Source organism: Bufo bufo, chromosome 2 (genome assembly GCF_905171765.1).
Source record: "Bufo bufo chromosome 2, aBufBuf1.1, whole genome shotgun sequence".
Classification (NCBI taxonomy): Eukaryota; Metazoa; Chordata; class Amphibia; order Anura; family Bufonidae; genus Bufo; species Bufo bufo.
In genome coordinates, this window is record NC_053390.1 from 440,838,156 (window position 1) to 440,860,946 (window position 22,791).

The window sequence follows — 22,791 nt, forward strand, 5'->3', positions numbered from 1 at the left end:
AGTCTGCAATCTGCGTTATCGCCAATCACAGGTGTCCGCTATATAAAACAGCATGCACTCGGCGACTGTGGCCCTTGGTAAGTTTCTGAGTAGGCACCATCTTTAAAGTCCTGACATCCACTGTATAGCAGCACGTATGGCGAATGTTGGGAAGGGGTTAAATACTTCGGAGGAAAAAGGAAGCAAAACGTGTAGTGCACTATAATTATCCATCCATAATTATCCATCCTACAACAACAAAAAAAAAAAAAAAAAATGGAAAAAAAGGATCCGTTAACGGATATTTTCATTTTTTTATTACACTGGAACCCTATGACGACAGATGCCCCTGTATGGCACCTGTCGAAGGCATTCATTTAAAGCTATATGTCTACGGTATGTTAAACGTGGGACAAAATCATGATCTGAACACTTAAAGTCATCATTAGCACAAGGAGAAGTATAGTGCAATTGACATGTGGCAATGAAAATGACCACTAGCGCTTGGCACAAGAGTCAATTTACATTACCCATTACTGACACTGCTGAGGGCATTCTCACCTTGCTTCGAGGGCCTCTCCACGAATTAAACGTAGCTTCCGGAAAAATGACAGGGACACTAAAGCATAAGATCGCCTGATCTTAAGATATCCGGTAATCTCTTCTATGAGACCAAGGTTTGCTTCTAGCTCAGCAGCAATATTATCTGTAAGAAGAAAACAAACAATAGGTGGTACCCACTACTAGAGGGCATGTGTAGAAAGTAAATGCCTCCACAAACATAAAGTAGCTCAGAAGAACCTTGTAGAACCTGACATGTTTAGGGTATGGGGCAGCTGCCCAGAAACAGTACAGCGGTATACTGTGGAGGAGATCACTACATGTAAATGCAGCCGTCTCCTTCACTGAACGAGCAGCCGACTGTCGGGAAGGAATGCTTCCTTCCTGACAATCGGCAGTTAGATCGGAGCGTGTAAACCCGCCTTGGGCTACTTTTACATTTGTGCTTTGGTTTCCGGTTTTAACATCTGGCAGAGGATCTCAAAAACCGGGCAAAAACGGTTCAGCTTGATTTAACACATCAGGATGCATCCATTCTGTTAGGATGCGGTTGTGTTAAATTGAGATGGAACAAACCGGATCTGTCAGAAAAAACAATGTAAGTCAATAGGTGACAGATCAGTTTTTTTTTTAGGATCCCCCAAAAAATCTGGATCCGCCACCATTGACTTACATTGTTTTAGTGACTGGTCGGGTTTGTTCTGTTTACCGGACACAAAACCACAGCTTGCAGCGGTTTTGTGTCCAGTCACAAAACGGAATGCTACCGGAACAGAGCATACCCCATTCACAAAACATTTGCCCGGTTTTGAGATCCTCTGCCGGGTCTTAAAACCGGAAGGCCGAAACGCTGATGGGAAAGTAGCCTTAAGAGTGAGCTTGTATTTCTTTTTGTCTCTGGATACCATTGTTTCCCCTCCTGCAGATAAAGATTCAGAACCACACGTGGTGTTGCCCAGTAGAAGCTATGGTGTACTAACTAGCAGAGCAGGCACACCAGGCTTGCTGGGTGTGCAGATTTTCTGGAAGTCACTATCATATAAAATACTGTAGAGATGGGATTGCTAATGGGAACATGGTCTTCAAATTTTTCAACTGTAATGAATTTTTCCAACTTTTCGAAACAAGAATCTATGATAGTGGATAAAACAGGTGGTAAATTATAAGCATGGCTTAAAAAGCCATTCCACAATATTTCATCGGCTACAAAGATGGTGTGAAAAAAATAAAAATAAATAAAGTTTATAGACAACCACCGCCAGTAGTCCGCCGATTCCTATAACTCATGCGGCTATCTTCAGCCATATCTGATATAACATAATACATAAATACTCACTGCCTCCCCGGATATTGATGGCTAAACTCCCACTGATCACTGTGCATCCTCGCAGATCTTGAGCAGAAGTGACAGAATCTATAACTTTCTCTTTTTCTTTCACTACACAAACCTTTGGACAAAGGCCTTCACATGGTTCACAAGTCAGCCTGCAAGAAGAACAAGAAAGAAAAACGGATTCAGACTGACTAAGGCTACATGCACACGATCGTATGTGTTTTGCCATCTGCAAATTGCGGATCCGCAAAAAAAAAAAAAGGATGACATCCTTATGCCATCCGTTTTTTTTGCAGATCTATTGTAACAATGCCTAAAACGGACAAGAATAGGACATGTTTTTTTTTTGCGGGGCTACGGAACAAACATACTGATGCGAACAGCACACGGTTGCTGTCCACATTGTTTGCGGACCCATTGAAATGAATCGGTCCGCATCCTATCCGCAAAAGAAAAAATGGACACGGAAACAAACAACGTTCCTGTGCATGTAGTCTAAGGCTACTTTCACACTAGCATTTTAGTTTTCCGGTATTGAAATCAGTCATAGGGGCTCAATACTGGAAAAAAACGCTTCAGTTTTGTCCCCATTCATGGTCAATGACGACAAAACTGAACTGAACTGAGTGCTCCAAAATGCATTCCGTTCCGTTTAGTTGCGTTCCCAGACCGGAGAGCAAACCGCAACATGTTGTAGTTTGCTTTCCATCCTGGGATGCTGAGCATGACAGATCCAGCATGACCCCCAATGCAAGTCAATGGGGACGGATCAGTTTTCTCTGCCACAATAGAAAACTGATTTGTCCTCTATTGACTTTCAGTGGAGTTCTTGACGGATCCGTCATTGCTATGTTAAAGATAATACAACCGGATCCGTTCATAACGGATGCAGATGGTTGTATTATCAGTAACAGATGCGTTTTTTGCTGAACCCTGCCGGTTAAGGTAAATACGCTAGTGTGACAGTAGCCTTAAAGGGGTATTCCGGTTATTTCGACAGGATAGGGGATAATTATTACATCAGTGGACATCCACCAATAATGAGAATGGGGGCCCGAAACCCCACCGGTCGGACCCCCAATGATCTAATAGTTATCCCCTTTCCTGTTGATTGGGGATAAGTTGATATAACCAGACTACCCCTGTAAGTGTAATCGTAAGAAAAGGCTTGTAGAAGTGTCACTCATATGGTTTCAAATGTAATAACAGCCATATGGACTAGAATTTGAACTCAAGTTCTGCTACACTTTGATCGGCAGGGGCAGTTTAGTGCGTTTACCATTACTTGTGCCCTTCAGGTGGCATTCTGGTCTCATGCACTAAGCATTTATACATGCAGATATACAGATAAGTAGATACTTACATGGTGCTGTTGGTGGTATATCCAGACGGGCACTCCCGTATGCACTCACCCTTGTGAATGACATATCGTGGACATGAGTTGTCCGTGGAGTTCTGACACTTATTGTGAAGCGTCCGACATTCATCGAAGCTGATGCAACGCCATCCTAGCAGGCTGTACGAGCCCGGTGGGCAAGACTCAACACATCTGTCCTCGTAAAGGAAATTGCGACATGCCACACACTTTGTTGGGTCGTTGGGCTCCAGGCAGTTCCCCAGGCACTCACTGTGACAACATCGGTCATCGGATGTGCAGCCATGGTACTTACATGAAGATGGACAAACTGTGAATAAGAAACAAACAGGATTAGTTCATTAGTCCTGTCTACACACACAGCAGCACACAAAACACCTTACACCGGCACTACAACTCCAAGCATGCTCCTTTCACTTCTATGGGAGAGTCAATCCAGCGTGCATGCTGGCAGCTGTAGTTTCACAAGGCTGCTGGCCCCTGCCCAAGATGCCCGCGAGAAGTACCTTCATTAACTTTTCATAAGGCAGAGGTACGACAAATTCTGCGCCATAAAAATGTTACTGTCTGCAGGTCAATTATAGGTCGTTATATAATTATTGCTTGTTCACCCGATTTAGGACTCATCTGCATATTTTCGGCCCTCCGGTCTCTTTTATAGGGCTCACGCGCACTAATGGATTTTTTGTCCACATCAGATCTGCATTTCTTGCAGGTCGGATGAGGACCCATTCACTTCAATCGAGCCTCAAAAGATACGGACAGAACACGGTGTGCTCTCCGCATCCGTTTGTGATTTCCATGGCATCCACAAAAAATAGAACATGTCTGCACTACAAACAAAGACAGGACTGTTCTTTTATGGGCAGGACGATCCGTAAAATGCAGAATGCACACGGCTGGGATCTGTGTTTTGCGAATCCGCAATTCGCACACTGAAGCCCTTAGTTTACCTTGCATATAGCTTTCCTCCTGGTTAGTTATGAACGCATATTAGCCGCTGCTTACAGTATGTGTTTTTTCCCCTATTGCAAACTTCTGTACTGTCCCTAATAACCGTCCTAACATGTGAGTCACAATCAGGACTGTTTGCCAACCAGATGCAAAGAGGTGCCCTGTGCCCTCGCCATGCTGACTGCCGCAAGGCTGCTTTCATCATCAGCCCAACAGTGAAATAACCTACAAACGTATAGAGGATATCAGACTGACTGAAGCAAAGCAAGCCTACAGACGCAGGCATGGAGAAGGTATAGATCTTTACTACACGACCCTGGAGAACGCCTCCTCACACAGGACAGTGCTGACACCGCACATCTGAACAAGAACATAAGCAGATAAGGTCACACTGAGCACAGCACTAAGTCCATCAGCTCCGGCTCCAGCCTCGCTCCACTCCAGGACTCCACAGCTACCAAAGTGCCGCCCTTACACTTCACCAATCACGAGCCTGCTGGAAACAGCCTAGCCTGGGATCTGCCCTCCTAGTTTTTGGAAACACCCCCCTCGCTTCCAAAGCTTTCCCCCTACCCACTAAACCCTTGATGTGCTTGGGTGAAAAGGAACTGCACTACGTGAATAACCCTTTCAATGCTAGGTGTGGCTAATAAGTGAATGGGGAAGTACACAGCACAAATGTTTGTGCACGTAGCTGCGGGGCGATTAAGCAGCAAAGCCACAGCGTGGATTAGGAAGGGCGGCGGAGAAGAAAAGGAGCTGCAGCTCAGTGTAATGTTTATCACAGCTAAACCAACATGGCACGGGCAGCCAGGCTACCCAATGACCTGCCGTCCACAGGGTCACATTAGTGTAGTACAGAGGAGGAAAAACTGGGGCACATTCATCATGAGTGGTCGGATCATACGTAAAGCAACGTACGCCTCGGCTTACACAACAGGGGAGATCTGTGCCATTACACAACACACAGATTTATACAGGTGTCCTACCAAGCCTGCACGCTGGAGGCAGGGGGACGACACCAACCAATCCATGGCACGCTTCACTCTACAGTGCTACAATCTATACAGAAACACATATATATACATATACACACATACATACACATACACACACGTCAACATTGAAATTCCATCCCCAAGAAGGAAAAGTCATGGAATTATGAAAATAACAGGGTAAATAGACAAGTTAATGATATGCAAATTATAAAAAAAACGGGAAAAAAAACACACACACACACACACATCTTGATTTATTCAGTATCAAGTATGAGCTCCACATGTAGAAATACATGCACATGTTATCAATGAAGTTATTAAAGGGGTTCTCCAAGAAAGATTTTCTAATGGTGCCAGCAATCTGTCCTACTGTAGAATGTGAGCAGGACTGGTTGAATCCACTTGTGGAGTTGCCTAGGGGGTGACACTGGCACTTGCATATACTACATATTGCTGAGTTTTGCCATCAGGCTCCTCAGCCATGATGGCATATCATAGGCAGGATGGCATCATTAGTAGAGACGAGGAAAGAAACATGGGGATAACTAGCTGCACTCGGAGTGGGGGCAATCTGGAAGGATCGTAGAAGGTATACTATTGAAGAGATGGTGGACACTGCGCTGGGGTTGGCTGCTTTTGTATATTATGTACAGTCTGCATGAGAGATGAGGAAAGAGCTTCAGACCCTAGATCTGAAGTCGTTCACTCCAAACTTCGTTTTAATGCTGTATGTTGATTATTAAACTTGAAACCCGTTTTAAAACAGGCATCCGAAGTCGGCTTTTGTACCGACTGGTACCTCGTTTACCAGATTTAAAATGGTTTCCAAGTATAAAAAAACTAATCTCCAGGTTATTCACCGTAGTCCTGCGATTTACCAATGTTACATTCCCTTGTGAAGGCCTCTTCATGGCGTTCCCCACATGGTCTCCAAACCAATCTCTGGGTATCATTGCAAAGAGTTGTAAACTGCATGTTTGTGACTTTTGAAATGGCAATGACAATATTTTGCGCAAGTGTTGTTGCTCTGCTCATTTTGCCACTTTCCCCAAGAGAGGTCGAGACGAGGATTATATTTTATGTCAGTTTTCGGCCGTGAAATAACACTGAAATCTAAGCCAGCCAATATCAGTACAGGAGCACAGAACGGACACATTTATACATTTGGTGAAATTAGGGTTTATTCACACACTGCAGTCATATCACCAAAGTGCTGTAACACAGTGACATTATATTGCACAAGTGAGTACATAGCTGAAGCCTGCCTGACGACAAAGATAAGGTGTTATGCACACGACTATGTTTGGTCCATGTCCGATCCGCTCAATTAACGGGTCCGAAAAAAACCAAAAAAACAACTGATATCATCCTATCATCCGTGTGCTGTCCACAAATTATGCAAATGGTCCACATCGGTATTTTGAGAATCCGGGATTTTCAGACTGCAAGATGGAAACAGTCATGTGTAGGAGGCCTAAATGTAACCGCACCCACTTACAGCTGTAGGGTACACTGACACGACAGTGGGCATTATTGGACATTATTATGGCAACTACGAGGACATATATACAGGGGCACTATGGGGATGGATATACACACACACAGGGGGCACTATGGAGCTGTTATAGATACTGGGGGCACTAAGGGGGCCATTATATGTCTAGGGGACACTACAGAGGTGCATTACGTATACAAAGCCTATGAAATCCAGCTGATTTTAATGGCTGTTTAAAAAAAACATGGATGCACACGCTGATGCAAAATGACAATGAAAAACCGTCAGTGTAATCCGGTTTCACCGTCATGTGAATGTAGCCTTAATCTGCTCTGCCTTGGTACAAAAGGAAAAAGAAGAGAGAAACCCTCTTTTCTCCAGTAATCTGATCCGGGGCCTCTGACAAGGCCGGTAATTCCAGCCATACTGCATACCAAAGACATGGGTGTCTGACAGTCAACTACAAAATGGAATCCACGCTGAAAAACAAAGACGACAAGCCCGAATAAATACAAATGCCGTTTTAGCGGCTTTAGGCGTTTCCCAAGTCACATTTCCGTTTTCTACTCTTGTCCTACAGCAGAATACAGGCCGACATTATACAATATATACTTCAGGTAGAAATGATCTCTTAGGCTACTAGCACACAATGCGGTTTACGTGCTGTTTTTTTCAGCGCCGATTCCCATGTGGAAAAACCGCAGCATAATACAGTACAAGCAAAGTGTATGAGATCCGACAAATCTCATGTGCACTTTGCTTTGCAGATGCTAAAATCCGTACTATTTCACCCTTTTCAATGCATAGGCGAGATCTGCAGCAAAAACACGCCAAAAAAAAAAAAAAGGGGGGAAAGAGTGGAAAAGCACAGACCTGAAATGACTGCATTATACTGATTGCAGATCTATTGTCCTGTACTGACATGATGCAGTTAGTTCAGGTCAGGGAAGCCGCAGTCGGCCTGGAAGATGTAGGCGACACGGACCGTGTTTCCCTGGCCGACTACTGGCACATGAATTACTTCGGCTCCATCCATGTCTTGTGTTTCACAAGTCGGCATTATTCACTGAGGGTATTCCCAAATACATGCATCGATACCAGGCACCCATCACACACCCAAAAAACTGTAGGCTACTGGTATACCACCCCCAACCTATGTACCTCCCTTCCACCAGGTCCCCAGCCTCATACATGCCACCATCAGCTGATCATATGGTGCATCTGAATGCCGACGTTCACCAGCAGCCAGCAGGTATAGTAACACAGTGCCGTAAAAAAAATAAAAATGTCCTACAATTTTGCAAAAATAAAAGAAAATCTTATGCACTGCCATAAGATTTGTCTATTTATGATAAGGTGTGCGCATAGTCATAAATTAGGTGCATCGATGGCAGTCCTTGTGCCTGGCGAAAAAACTATTAGAAACCCCAAAATTTGCCAGGGTCAGATTCCCGGTCCCGCTACACACAACATGGTGTGAAACCAGCCATGTGACTAAGTACTGTTGCATTGATGGTTATAAAAGGGACTTGTGACGACTTTTTTTTTTTTTACTAAAATAGTCGCAAGTCCTTTAATAAATGACCCCCACAGAGCAACACCGGACTCACTGCAGTTCTCAGGCTGCACTGCCCTGTGACCATGGTAGAGGCCACGGACAGTGTCCGGATAAAACCACATGAGGCAGAAAGGCTGAGCTATTTTGGATGGCTCCCTGACCTTGTCAGAGGTAATGGGCTCCTTCATATCCATCAGTCAACAGATTTTACGCTCGTTATTTTTGTTGTTCTGATACTACAACGGAGCAGAACAATGGAAATATTAGCAAAGGTGTGAACGGGGCCTTATACAGTAGCGGTAGCATAGTGTAAAGCAGAAGTGATAACACCCACCTAATCTCCATTTGCTGTACATTTGAATGCATTCCATTATTTGCTTTTATTAGCCGGCTTACTGTAGTAGACGTAGAGGATCTGTCACCATCTATTCTTATGACCCAATTTGGCGCCATCCCTCTATTATTCCTACTAGAAGTTCTGGATGAATTGCCAGCAGTCTGCAATAAAGGTCCATTTGTGTGTTACCAGTTTGGGGGGTGACACCAGCAGCACTGAGACTGGGCATGAACTCACCCTATGTGGATCTTTATTACAGACTGCTGGCAATTCATTCATAGATTTCCAGTAGGAATTCTAGCAAAGTCACACAACAATGATAAAGAATACATGCTCCAGAATTATTACTACAAACAGGCATTGTAAGGAGAGGAGACAGGTACTCTTTAAAATGGAAGTAGCGTCAGAAGTCTTTAACCTCCACGATTGTCACTACTTTTTCTGCAGTCCAGAGAAACTCCATAAACTCTGGAATCATTTGCTCAATGGAGCAAGGAAATTCCTTTTAGTCAATGACCATTCCCTGCCCGCTCTCTACATGGTTCCTCATGAATCACCGTAAGACATCACGCACAAGGCCACTGGTGTTTTTGCGGATCTGCAAAACAAAGATACCAGTCATCTGCGTTCCGCATTTTGCGGAATGGTACGTCCTGCCTGCCCTCTGTAAGAGCTGCCTGACATGTTCCATTTTAGTGCGGTGCTGCGGAATGGACGTGCGGATGCGGACAGCACACGGTGTGCTGCACGCATTTTTTGCAACCCCATTGAAGTAAATGCAGATCGGATGTGGACTAAAACTACGGTCATGTGCATGAGCCACCTTTAAGGCCTCATGCACACGACCGCTGTGTGCATCCGCGGCCGTTGTTCAGTTTTTTTTTTTGCGGACCCATTGACTTTCAATGGGTCCGTGGAGAAATCGGAAAATGCACTGTTTTGCAGCCGCATCCGTGTTTCCTGTCCGTGAAAAAAATATGACCTGTCCTATTTTTTGGACGGACAACGGTTCACGGACCCATTCAAGTCAATGGGTCCGTGAAAAAACACGGATGCACACAAGATTGCCATCCGCGTCCGTCATCCTTGTCCGTAGGCTACTTTCACACAGACGGATCCGCTGATCGGTCTGCATAAAAGCTTTTTAGATCTGATTTTTCACTTCGTGAAAACTCAGATCCGACAGTATATTCTAACACAGAGGCGTTCCCATGGTGATGGGGACGCTTCAGGTTAGAATATACTAAAAGAACTGTGTACATGACTGCCCCCTGCTGCCTGGCAGGTGCTGCCAGGCAGCAGGGGGCAGTCATGTACACAGTTGTTAGTATATTCTAACTTGAAGCGTCCCCATCACTATGGGAACGCCTCTGTGTTAGAATATACTGTCGGATCTGAGTTTTGACGATCTAACTCAAATCCGATGGTATATTCTAACATAGAGGCATTCCCATGGTGACGCTTCAAGTTAAAATATACCATCGGATTGGAGAAAACTCTGATCCTATGGTATATTAACTCCTGACTTTACATTGGAAGTCAATGGGGGACGGATCCGTTTGCAATTGCACCATATTGTGTCAACGTCAAACGGATGCATCCCCATTGACTTGCATTTTAAGTCAGGACAGATCCGTTTGGTTCCACACGGCCAGGCGGACACCAAAACGACTTTCTTCATGTCCGTGGATCCTCCAAAAATCAAGGAAGATCCACGGAAGAAAAAACGGACACGGATCACAGACCTACGGACCCCGTTTTTGCGGACCTTAAAAAAACCGGTCGTGTGCATGAGGCCTAAGGCGGATTTACACTGTCCAATTGTCGGGCAGATTATCCGGAACGAACGTTCCTACGAATGCTTACTCCAGACAAGCTGCCCCTCTAAATGTGCCGATTAGCAGATAAACAAGCGAAACGCTCATTCATCGAGTGATCCTGTCGTTCGTGCAGGCACCACCAATCATTGTTTCTGGGTAGCAGACCGCATGAAACAATGATTCTGTATGGAGACGAGCAATCGCAATAGCGATCCCTCGTCCTCATACTGCGGAGGAGATTGCTGCATGTAAATACAACAATCTATTTACGGGAAGGAACGCTTCCTTCCTGACAATCGGCTGTACGTCGCAGTGTGTAAACCCGCCTTAAGAGGCAGGCAGCAGGTGAGCTGTGGGAAAATGTTGAACAAGACAGAGTGTACCTTACAAGTATGAGTCATGTTTGCGTTCCTGCTCCCTTAACCCCTTCAAGTACCAGCACAACGGAGAAACTATATATGGGAATATCACAAGATTCGCCATTTGCATTGAAATAAAACCTGCCAGTGTGACTATGCCTTGAAGCCATTCAATCTGATGATTTTATTGCAATCTGTGTACACAAAGGTTTATCACATATGTATGCTAGTCAATGCACACAAGCCTTAGGGCTCGTACACACAAACGTGTGATGCCCGTTGCCGTATTGCGGACCGCATTTGCAGATCCGCAATACACGGGCACCGTTCCGTGGCCATTCCCCATCACGGATGCGGACCCATTCATTTTATTGGGTCCGCAAATCCGGAGATGTGGAACGGAAGAACAGAACGGAACATTACGGAAGCACTCCGTAGTGTTCCGTTTCGTGCGTCCGCACCGCAAAAAGATAAAACTTGCTCTATCTTTTTGCGGACCGGAAGAATCGCGGACTCAATCAAGTGAATGGGTCTGCGATCCCCATGCGCCTGCCCTACGGACAGTGCCCTTGCATTGCAGACCGCAATTTGCAGTCCACAGCACGGGCTTCACACGTTCATCTGAACGAGCGCTTAGAGAAAAGCGGAGAAAACCATTTTGTAGACTTCTGTAGTCAGACACTATTGTTCCTAAAAGTTTTCTGCGAACAGAAATGACATCTTTTTTAAAATCACACTACAAAAGAAAATCAATGTGAAATTACTGTCCACAGGGAATGCACCGAGTAGATTCCAAATCGCGAGATTAGCTGCAGCAAATTCATTAGGCAGCGATTTCACAGAGATTTTTACGTAAAGGTCCTTTTACACGGACCGATAATCTGTGGCGAGTGCTTGTTGAAATGCTCGGCCTGAGTAAAAGATTCCAGCACTTAAAGGGGTTCTATACCTTTTTGTTAATGATCATCTATGGACAGGTCATCAGCATCTGATTGGCAGGGGTGCGCCTTACCATAAATTAAGCGAATCCTCTGGCAGGGCAGGGGATATAAAGACTGCCAGAAATCTATGCCCCCATGGTTTCTGTGCAGCAGATCGTGCTGTATAAACAGGGGTCTGCTGCCCAGGAACAATGGTTCTATATGGGGACAATCAATTGCTGTATTAATCCCGCTTGTCCCCATACAGCGGAGGTGATTGGCGCATGTAAATGCAGTCCTCATCTCCACTGATGATCAGCAATTATTGTGAACATTTGGTTCACTCCTTATAAGGCTATCAGTGTTAGGTCCGTGACAAAAAGGGTACCTGTTTCATCCGTGAAGATATCCATGAAGGAGCCGTTGTTGGCCCGTGTCTCTGATTTTACCATCCGTGTGTAGGGTTGGGCGATATCAAAAATATTCAGACGATAACTATATTAAGAAATTTATCGCGATAACGATATATAATCGCGATAAATACCCGTTTAAAAGAAAACACAAGGAGACGTTCTACTGTATGGGGCCAGCCACAAGGAGACGTTCTACTGTATGGGGCCAGCCACAAGGAGACGTTCTACTGTATGGGGCCAGCCACAAGGAGACGTTCTACTGTATGGGGCCAGCCACAAGGAGACGTTATACTGTATGGGGGCAGCCACAAGGAGACGTTATACTGTATGGGGACAGCGAGGCAGCCACAAGGAGACGTTATACTGTATGGGGCCAGCCACAAGGAGACGTTCTACTGTATGGGGCCAGCCACAAGGAGACGTTATACTGTATGGGGCCAGCCACAAGGAGACGTTATACTGTATGGGGCCAGCCACAAGGAGACGTTCTACTGTATGGGGCCAGCCACAAGGAGACGTTCTACTGTATGGGGCCAGCCACAAGGAGACGTTATACTGTATGGGGCCAGCCACAAGGAGACGTTATACTGTATGGGGCCAGCCACAAGGAGACGTTATACTGTATGGGGCAGCCAGCAGGAGACATTATATTGTATGGGTGGCCACAAGGAGAAGTTATACTGTATGGGGGCCACAAGGAGACATATGAGGGCAGCCACAAGGAGACATTATACTTTATGGGGCAGCCAGCAGGAGACATTATATTGTATGGGTGGCCACAAGGAGAAGTTATACTGTATGGGGGCCACAAGGAGACATATGAGGGCAGCCACAAGGAGACATTATACTTTATGGGGATAATGGGGGCCACAAGGAGACATTGGCTTGGGGCAGCGGCCAGGCAGCCACAACTTGGGAGACATTAATTGTCACACTGTATGGCAGTGTTCGCCGGGGCAGCAGCCACAAGGAGACATTACAGTGGGGGCAGCAGCCACAAAAGGAGACATTACAGTATCAGGGGCAGCAGCCACAAGGAGACATTACAGTATGGGGGCAGCAGCCACAAAAGGAGACATTACAGTGGGGGCAGCAGCCACAAGGTGCTGCCCCCCCTTCCCCATGTCTTATGGCCACCTGTGTGACCTGCCTGCCACCACCATACAGTAATTCCTTCTTGTTGTTCATGGGGGAGGGAGGGACTCGTGATGGCTCATTCCCTGCCTGCCTGCTGGCTGCTATTTCAATGTGCAATGCGGAGCATGCAGGCAGTTGCATTGCAGGCAGGCAGGCATGAAGGCCTGACGACTGAGTAGGCCAAGGTCGGACAGAAGACATATAATTGGGGCAGAGACATTACACCTTTAATAGCTGCCCGTTCGGCAGCTGTGATAAAGTTCAACTTCTGACTGACTTTCCCGCCACTCGCTCACCGCTACTGCGCTGCTCAGCCTGGGAGTCATCTGATTCCGACGTTAGACGTCGGTGGGCGGAGACTGCACAATGGGAGCCAGCGAGGAGGATCCTGGTCGGCCGCTGCGGGAAGCAATTGGTGTGTAATGATACAGGGGCGGGCGGCCGCGGACGCAGTTTTTGAAGCAATGACGTCACCAAATACCGCAGTAATTATAAAACAGCGATATCGCCATATCGCCGTTTTTTTTTATATCGCGGTATATCACCCAACCCTATCCGTGTGTCATCCGTAATTCACCAACGTTGCTCAGCTGAAAACTAATTTCCAAAGAATCTCCTATCAGTCTTCAGTGAAAAACGGATGCACTACAGATGCCATCCATGGTGTATCTGGGATTTTCACAGACCCATAGACTTCAATAGGCGTGCTTGGTCCGCATCACGGATCAAAGTAGTGCATGTCTCCGTGATTTTTTTACTGACCCACTGTCAGTAAAAAAAAAAATACTGAAATGTGAACCGGCACATTTAAATCAATAGGTACGTGTGCGTGGACATTGCGGACAGCACAAGTCAGTGAAAAACGAAAATGTGAATGAGGCCCAATTGTCCGAAACTGTTGAGGAAAAAGGAAAATCACTGAAAACCTGAAACCCCAAAATGTAGAAATTAAAAAAGTTAGCTACTCAAGTCTTCAATGATTTCACAGCGACTAAATTGATCCTGCAATACTCACTTAGACGCAGCAACTCTGCAGAGGTTTTCAAATTCCTCTATACATTCCCTATGGACAGCGATTGTTTTGTCGTGTGACCAAAAAGTTAAGGTGCAGTCTCAGCCTAAGGGCTCATTCATGCATCCACGTCATAGAAACATAGAATGTGTCGGCAGATAAGAACCATTTGGCCCATCTAGTCTGCCCAATATACTAAATAGTGTTGAAGAAGAAGAAAAAATAAGGAGAAAAAAAAAGGAGAAGGGGGATTAACCGCAGTAGAAGGGGAAGGAGGGAAAGTATTCTCTGGAGCGCCAAGAGGACTATTTAGAAGTGACAAAATATTAGGAATGGGATGTAGGTGGTTAGGTGGGTATTCACCGAGGCAGCACCCTAAAGCAGTGTACGTCAGTGCACTGCGAGATAATATGATATGAAGATAAAATATAAAAAAGTGTGCTGTGGGGCTTGCCCAAGGATAGTGGGCAGTTGCACAGGGGCGCCAAGGTGAAGTGAAGAAAAAAATAAAAATAAAAAATAAAAATAAAAAAAAATAAAAAAAGTCAGGGCGGTGTAGTCTATGGAGGGTTGATACTTTGCTAGTTGGATTAGTGCTTCTACTACACAGTATCGATATATTGCGGGGGCATATATATCACTGTGTCTGTATAGTTAGCGGTTCTATTACGCAGTCTCAGTGTATGGTAGGCCTATATATCACTGTGTCTCTTTATATTTTGTTATAATGGTTCTATTTCACAGTATCGATATATGGCGACACATGTATCACTGTACGGGTATTTAAAAGATAATAAATAATATGAATAGTAATAAATAATGTTAAAAGATTTATATGAGAAAGAAACGGAAGGCGACTTACTTCACCAGGGAGGGAGATATAGGATAAGCAAAATACACCTATACCTGCTCCTCCCCCGCCGAGATCGCTTGTCAGGTAGTATAAACTTTCCTCCACGTCCCAAATGATGGTAGTCAGGGTTCCAAATGGAGAGTTTTTTATTGCATAAATAGATAGAAGCTCAACGCGTTTCGGGGTGTCTTCCCCTTTCTCAAGAGCAGTGTTGGTTAAAAACACATAACATAAAGTGCATGTAGCCAGGAATATATATAGGTCTCTAAATTAAACAATCAAAAAACAATTTACCAAGAGTTTTGGCGGGGACCGGAGGTAGGCGGAGCGTCACCTCCGGTCCTCTCATCCCCCCCAGTCATCCAAAATACATCGTCCGATTAAGTATAGTGCTTTAATGCATTTCAGAGTATCTTAAGAAGGAAGTTATGAAGTGCCTAGCAGGGTTCTCGTAGCCTGAGAACCTCTAACATGCTTAGATCGCTCCTGGTGCGTTCCACTGTGGAACGCAAACACCCTGGTGAGGAGGCTAAATACTATGGATAGCCCCATGCCCTATCTTATATGAAGGATGGCCTTATGCCTATCCCATGCATGCTTAAACTCCTCCACTGTATTTGCAGCTACCACTTCTGCAGGAAGGCTATTCCATGCATCCACTACTCTCTCAGTAAAGTAATACTTCCTGATATTACTTTTAAACCTTTGTCCCTCTAATCTAAAACGATGTCCTCTTGTAGCAGTTTTTCTTCTTTTAAATATTCTCTCCTCTTTTACCTTGTTGATTCCCTTTATGTATTTAAAAGTTTCTACCATATCCCCTCTGTCTCTTCTTTCTTCCAAGCTATACATGTTAAGGTCCTTTAATATTTCCTGGTAAGTTTTATCCTGCAATCCATGTACTAGTTTAGTAGCTCTTCTCTGAACTCTCTCCAAAGTATCAATATCCTTCTGGAGATATGGTCTCCAGTACTGAGCACAATACTCCAAATGAGGTCTCACTAGTGCTCTGTAGAGCGGCATGAGCACCTCCCTCTTTCTACTGGTAATTCCTCTCCCTATACATCCAAGCATTCTGCTAGCATTTCCTGCTGCTCTATGACATTGTCTGCCTACCTTTAAGTCTTCTGAAATAATGACCCCTAAATCCCTTTCCTCAGATACTGAGGTTAGGACTGTATCACTGATTTTATATTCTGCTCTTGGGTTTTTACGCCCCAGGTGCATTATCTTGCACTTATCAACATTAAATTTTACTTGCCAGATTTTTGACCATTCCTCTAGTTTTCCTAAATCCTTTTCCATTTGGTGTATCCCTCCAGGAACATCAACCCTGTTACAAATCTTTGTGTCATCAGCAAAAAGACACACCCTACCATCGAGGCATTCTGCAATTTCGCTGATAAAGATATTAAACAATATGGGTCCCAGAACAGATCCCTGAGGTACCCCACTGGTAACAAGACCATGGTCTAAATATACTCCGTTGACTACAACCCTCTGTTGCCTGTCCCTCAGCCACTGCCTAATCCATTCAACAATATGGGAGTCCAAGCACAAAGACTGCAATTTATTGATAAGCCTTCTATGTGGGACAGTATCAAAAGCCTTACTAAAGTCTAGATAAGCGATGTCTACTGCACCTCCGCCATCTATTATTTTAGTCACCCAATCAAAAAAATCAATAAGATTAGTTTGACATGATCTCCCTGAAGTAAACCCATGCTGTTTTTCATCTTTCAATCCATGGGATTTTAGATGTTCACAATCCTCTCCTTAGGTATGGTTTCCATTAATTTCCCCACTATTGATGTCAGGCTTACTGGCCTATAGTTGCCCGATTCCTCCCTACTACCTTTCTTGTGAATGGGCACAACATTTGCTAATTTCCAATCTTCTGGGACGACTCCTGTTGCCAGTGATTGGTTAAATAAATCTGTTAATGGTTTTGCTAGTTCACCGCTGAGCTCTTTTAATAGCTTTGGGTGTATCCTATCAGGCCCCTGTGACTTATTTGTATTAATTTTAGACAGCTGACTTAGAACCTCTTCCTCTGTAAAGAGACATGCATTAAAAGATTCATTAGTCTTGCTTCCTAACTGAGGTCCTTTTCCTTCATTTTCCTTTGTAAAAACTGAACAGAAGTATTCATTGAGGCATGTTGTTTTGCCTGATAAAAGTGTTGCTAACACTACTATGGAGCACTCACTACCATACAGACTAGGACCTTAAGCGAGTTACAGCAAAACAATTACTTTATTTACGATTAATGATAATAGAATTATGGTTGACAATAAGAGTTATCATAAAATGATAAAACTACAGTTATCTTGACTATCATGAGTAAGTAAGAGTAAAGCATAAATACATCACCAGACATTGTAGCATCACACGTTGCCTACAGATTGGGGGATTCCAACAATCAGCACGGGGAAGAATCAGGGAACAGCGCAAGGCACGTCTGCTGCGTCTTCAACGGATCCCAAATTCCCTGTGGAAACCCCCCTAATTTTATAAGCAAATATGATTTCATAATCTTGTGATTGGGCATGTAAGCGTGTGATCATATTTACGTGATCATGCGCAGTGAGTAAAACATTATTATGAACACTTCATGTGTTCATGCACAATAACTTGTTTTCCTGACTTGTGACAATGCCCGAGAATCTTCTTTGTTTTCCTGAACTCCAGTACCCTCAGTACTTTTCCACTTATATATGGCTATGCTAACTAAGGTTTCATGACTACTCGAGTGTCAATCACCATTATTCCACTCAGTCTTATACATTAGTATCACATTTGTATCACACGTCTATTCAGGGACAAAAATAGGGCAAGTCTCTTTGGTACATATACCAAAGATGACGGTAAAAAGCTGCTCCACATTGGGTCGGCTTTCATACAGAAGATGCTACTACGCCCCCTGTCTGCAGGGTTCATCCAGTTGCTCCTCTACTGAACCCATTCTCTGCTATCAGCCATGTTAAACTATGGAGAGGGTACAGGTGGTGTTCTTTAAAGGCGTTAGACGCGGAGGAAAAATGTTATCCTGAACGATCGCAAATTCATCCACAGCTCTGAGAGCCCCAGCAACCTTCATATGGGGTATGTGCAAATGTTTGTCGTCTATGGCATATCCGGCATGTATTTACAAGAGGATCCGCAGCAAAAATCAGAGCCCGACATTTGGATTTCTGCCATTGATGTGCAGCAAATCAGTGGATTCGTCGCATTAACAGTACATTCTTCTTGCAGATTGTAGGATTTCTTTAAGGGTAGCTTCGCACAGAGGAGGATCTGAGGCAGGTTTTTGTGGATCCAGCAAGAACAAGTAGAAGTTCTCTTCTTTATATCTCCGATTCCTTTTGAATCCACTTCTGACTCTGGCAGGAAAATCTGCCTCTTCCAAACAACTCAGTGTGCGCCTACCCTTACAGCAGACAAAGATTTCCAGAGAATGTGAATAGGGTACAAAATCCTTCATTCACTTAACACTGGATGAGGATTGTTAGTGGATGGGATGCAGATGTCCGAATCTGTGCCGACAATCCGCATCAAATCCGAAATGTCAGCAAGGGCCCTAAAAGTGCCCCACTCACGTGCACGTGTGTTACATGAATTTTTCTACTCCGCAGATACAGATGAGAGGCTGACATATATGTTGCCGCAGATTTTTCTGGGGAGGTAAAAATTGATTGTATTTCTAGTGGGATTAATGGTGATTTTCAGTGCAGATTCATATATGGGGGGGGGGGGGGGGCAATTTTTGAGATTACCTGGAAAATCTGACTAGACCTAGGGCTTATGCCCACGAACGTAAGGGCTCCATGCCCGTACTGCAGACCACAAATGGTGGGTCTGCAAGATACGGCCAAAGATAGGACATGTATTTTTTGCGGAGCAAAGGCAGGGATCAGAAGCCTACGGAAACACTCGGAAGGGCTTTCAGGTCTGTTCTATCTTTGGCCGTATCTTGTGGACCCCTTCAGGTCAATGGGTCCGCATCTACAGCATGGAGTAGATTTGCGGTCTGGCGCATGGAGCCCTTACACTCACCTCCTCCAATTGATCGCGTAGCTGCCAGTCTCCTGTTCTTTCTTCAGGACCTGTCAAAGGACCTGTGGTGACGTCACTGAGCTCATCACATGGTCCATCACCACGGTGATGGACCATGTGATGTGACACCACCACAGGTCCTTTAGCAGGCAGCTCATGATTAAAGAAGTAAGAAGAGATCGGCAACTACGCGATCAAGAGGAGGAGGAGAGTTAATTTTTTTATTTTTTTTTAACCCTCAATTGACCTTCTACTAAGCATTCTGTATTAAAGAATGCTACTATTTTCCCTTATAACCATGTTACAAGGGAAAATAATACAGTGAATAGACTGTCATCTTAGCAATCATGCGTGAAAATCGCACCGCATCCGCACTTGCTTGCGGATGCTTGCGATTTTCACGCAGCCCCATTCACTTATATGGGGCCTGCGTTGCGTGATAAACGCACAATAAAGAGCATGCTGCGATTTTCACGCAACGCACAAGTGATGCATGAAAATCACCGCTCATGTGCACATACCCATAGAAATGAATGGGTCCGGATTCAGTGCGGGTGCAATGCGTTCTCCTCACGCATTGCACCCGCGCATCTCGCCTGTGTGAAAGGGGCTTAATTCTCTGCCTGCAAAAAAAAAAACACAAAAAAAAAACAACCACTCTCTTTTTTTGGTATTTCAGAAGTGTAGAGCCGCTGTATATTATTTTTTATCATTTATCATATTAGTGGTGTGAAAAAGGCCTTCAGGTACAGCCAAACGTAGCGTAAATGCTGTGGATTTTCCCCAGAACTGCATGAGGAAAAACTGCAGCATTTACAGCAGGAGCGAAGTCTATGAGAATTTTCCAAATCTCATCCACATGCGGCAGATTTGGTCACCAGCATTTAGAGAGCAGCCACATGGGCCATAGACACAATGGACAGGAGCGGACCCCACTGACTTCTATGGGAGAGTTATCAAGGTGACCTGTGCAGGAGGTCAGGAGGGAGGATATAGGCTGTCACCTGTCACCTATTGTGAATGGTGGATCCTGTGTTATCTGTCATTCTAATCCTGCCTGTAATGAGGAGATGATTCTTGAATATATGGGAAAATAAAAATAAAAAATTAAAATATGTTTAAACATAGAACGTGGATCATGCACGCTGCTGCAGACTTTCACTTACTGCCCCAAATGGCACATCACATCAATTTTTTAGTTTTTCTGTTAAGTCACAGAAGCAGAAAAAATAAAAAAAAAACAGGGGGTTTGCAAGTGGTACTGGATGCCTTATGTCCTGAATATCGGCGGTGTCTGGCAGACCCCAATGACTTACAATGCAGTCTGTTTAAATCCGCAGCATGTCCTCAAATTAGACTGGATTTTTTCAGCAGTGTGTAATTTTTTTTATTATTTTTTTTACAACCCTATTCACTGGCAATTATACTTTACTGCAGATTGTCAGTGCAGTTCCTGTTGAACTTTGATTATGGCTTTTTTGTGTAATATCTCCCCCCAACCCCTAACAAAAAAAAAAAAAAAAAGGTAAAATATGAAAGCATTAAGACATTTTGTTCCCAAAGGTGTAGTGCTTAAATAGGAAGTCATTAATAGGATATCACAAAACCCAAACAGGAAGCGGAGACGACACCCACTACACAGCTGAACTTTACTATATTTAAAGGCTCCGGTTTCCTGCAGAGTGGCGTAGATATGAAGAAGTTCATCTGTCCTAAAGGAACAATATCCGCCACAGGGCTATCATTCCTGTGGGATACAAACTAAATCCCACACCCCATTCATTCACACGTCCGTGGAATGGGTCCACATCTGTTCCGCAATATCTGGAACGGGTGCGGACCCATTCATTCTCAATGGGGCAGGAATTGATGCGGGGAGCACACTATGTGCTCTCGCATTTCCGGTGCGCAGCTTCGGAAAAAAACAGAACATGTTCTATTCTTGTCCGCGGACAAGAATAGGCAGTTCTATGGGGGTGCCGGCCGGGTGTATTGCAGATCCACAATACACTACCGACGTGTGAATAGACCCTAACCTAGGGGCTAGTTCGCACGCCACGGTGGCATCCAGGTTTAAACGGGGTTTTCAGGGAGTTTTAGGTCTCTGACACGACCGTGTGCTGGCTGGGCCCGAGCTGCGGACTACAAATTGCAGTTCGCAATGCACGGACATCGACCGCGGGGCAGCCACATGTGGATTGCGGACCCATTCACTTGAATGGAGTCCGCGATCCATCCATTCTGCAAAAAGATAGAACAAGTTCTATTATTTTTATATATTTTGCAATCCGTCCATTCCGCAAAAAGATAGAACACGTTCTATATTTTTGCAGAACGGAACACCACGGAAGCTTCCGTTCCGCACCGCATCTCCGGATTTGCGGACCCATTCAAGTGAATAAATCCGAATCCATGATGCGGAATGCATACAGCTGGGGATCAGTGTATTGCGGACCCGCCGTATGCGGCCCGCAATACGGCCACGGAACAAATACGTTAGTGTGAAAGAGGCCTTATACTGATGACCTATCCTCTGGATAGTTCATCAGTATCTGATTGGTGGGGGTCCGACACCCAGGACCCCCGCCGATCAGCTGTTTGAGAAGGCAGTGGCGCTTGTGGGAGCGATGCGCCCTACCTGCAGCTTTACTTAGGCCAGGGAAGACACATTCATCAGTCACGAGACCCAGACGCAGCTCAGCCCCATAGAAGCAAAAGGGGCTGACTAGCGATACCAAGCACAGCCGCTATACAATGTACAGCGCTGTGCTTGGTAAGCAGAGAGAAGACCGCGACGCTCACAGAAGCACTGGTGTCTTCTCAAACAGCTGATCAGCAGGGGGTCCCTGGTGTCAGACCCCACTGATCAGATACTGATGACATATCCTGAAGATAGTTCATCAGTATTAAAATACTTGGAAGGACAGCAGACAGATCCACATCTGCGTGTCCATTCCACATATTACAGAACAGGTCTCCTGCGGACAAAAATAGGCATTTCTAGTAATGGGAGTGAGAAAAATGCGGATGGTCTATTTTTTTCAAATCCATGGTTTATGGACCGTAATATGGACATGGGCATGTGAAAGAGACCTTGAACACACATTAGAGGACCTGTCACCTCTCCTGACATGTAAACCCCATTTAATAACAATTCTGGAGCTTCTGTTCCTACAAATCTATGCAGTGCCATTCCTTTACTATTCCTGCGAGAAGTTAGTAGCAGTTTGTAATGAAGGTCCAGATGGGCGTTACCATCTGGGGGGGGGGTGGTGTCCCTGCACAGTCTGACACCAGCAGCACTGATTGGACACAGTGAGACACACCCGCTACTGGTAACACCCAGCAATACCTTTACACCGGGTTCACACCTGAGCGTTCTGAAAGGAGCGCTCTGTATGCGCGATTGTACGGGCGTTTACAAGCGCGCATACAGAGACAAGCGAACACACAGTGCCGCGCGTTCCCGAAAGTCTATGTACGGGAACGCGCGACAAACGCCCCAAAAAACCGCTCAAGTACTTGTTTGAGCGTCAGGCTTTTTACAGCGCGATCGTACGCACTGTAAAACGCCCAGGTGAGAACCATTCCCATAGGGAAGCATTGGTTTCTCCTTGTTGTGCGTTTTACA

General features: G+C 44.9%; 1 protein-coding gene across 1 annotated transcript in view; it reads right to left on the bottom strand.

Moving 5' to 3' along the window:
• The window catches only part of INSR (insulin receptor), a 155,585-nt gene that overhangs the window by 73,057 nt on the left and 59,737 nt on the right, over nt 1-22,791 (bottom strand). The window contains exons 3-5 of the mRNA XM_040417483.1: nt 3,237-3,558; nt 1,877-2,025; nt 541-685 (exon numbers count right to left, since the gene is read on the bottom strand). Of these exons, the coding sequence (XP_040273417.1) occupies nt 541-685; nt 1,877-2,025; nt 3,237-3,558 (616 nt within the window). The remainder of the gene's footprint in view (nt 1-540; nt 686-1,876; nt 2,026-3,236; nt 3,559-22,791) is intronic.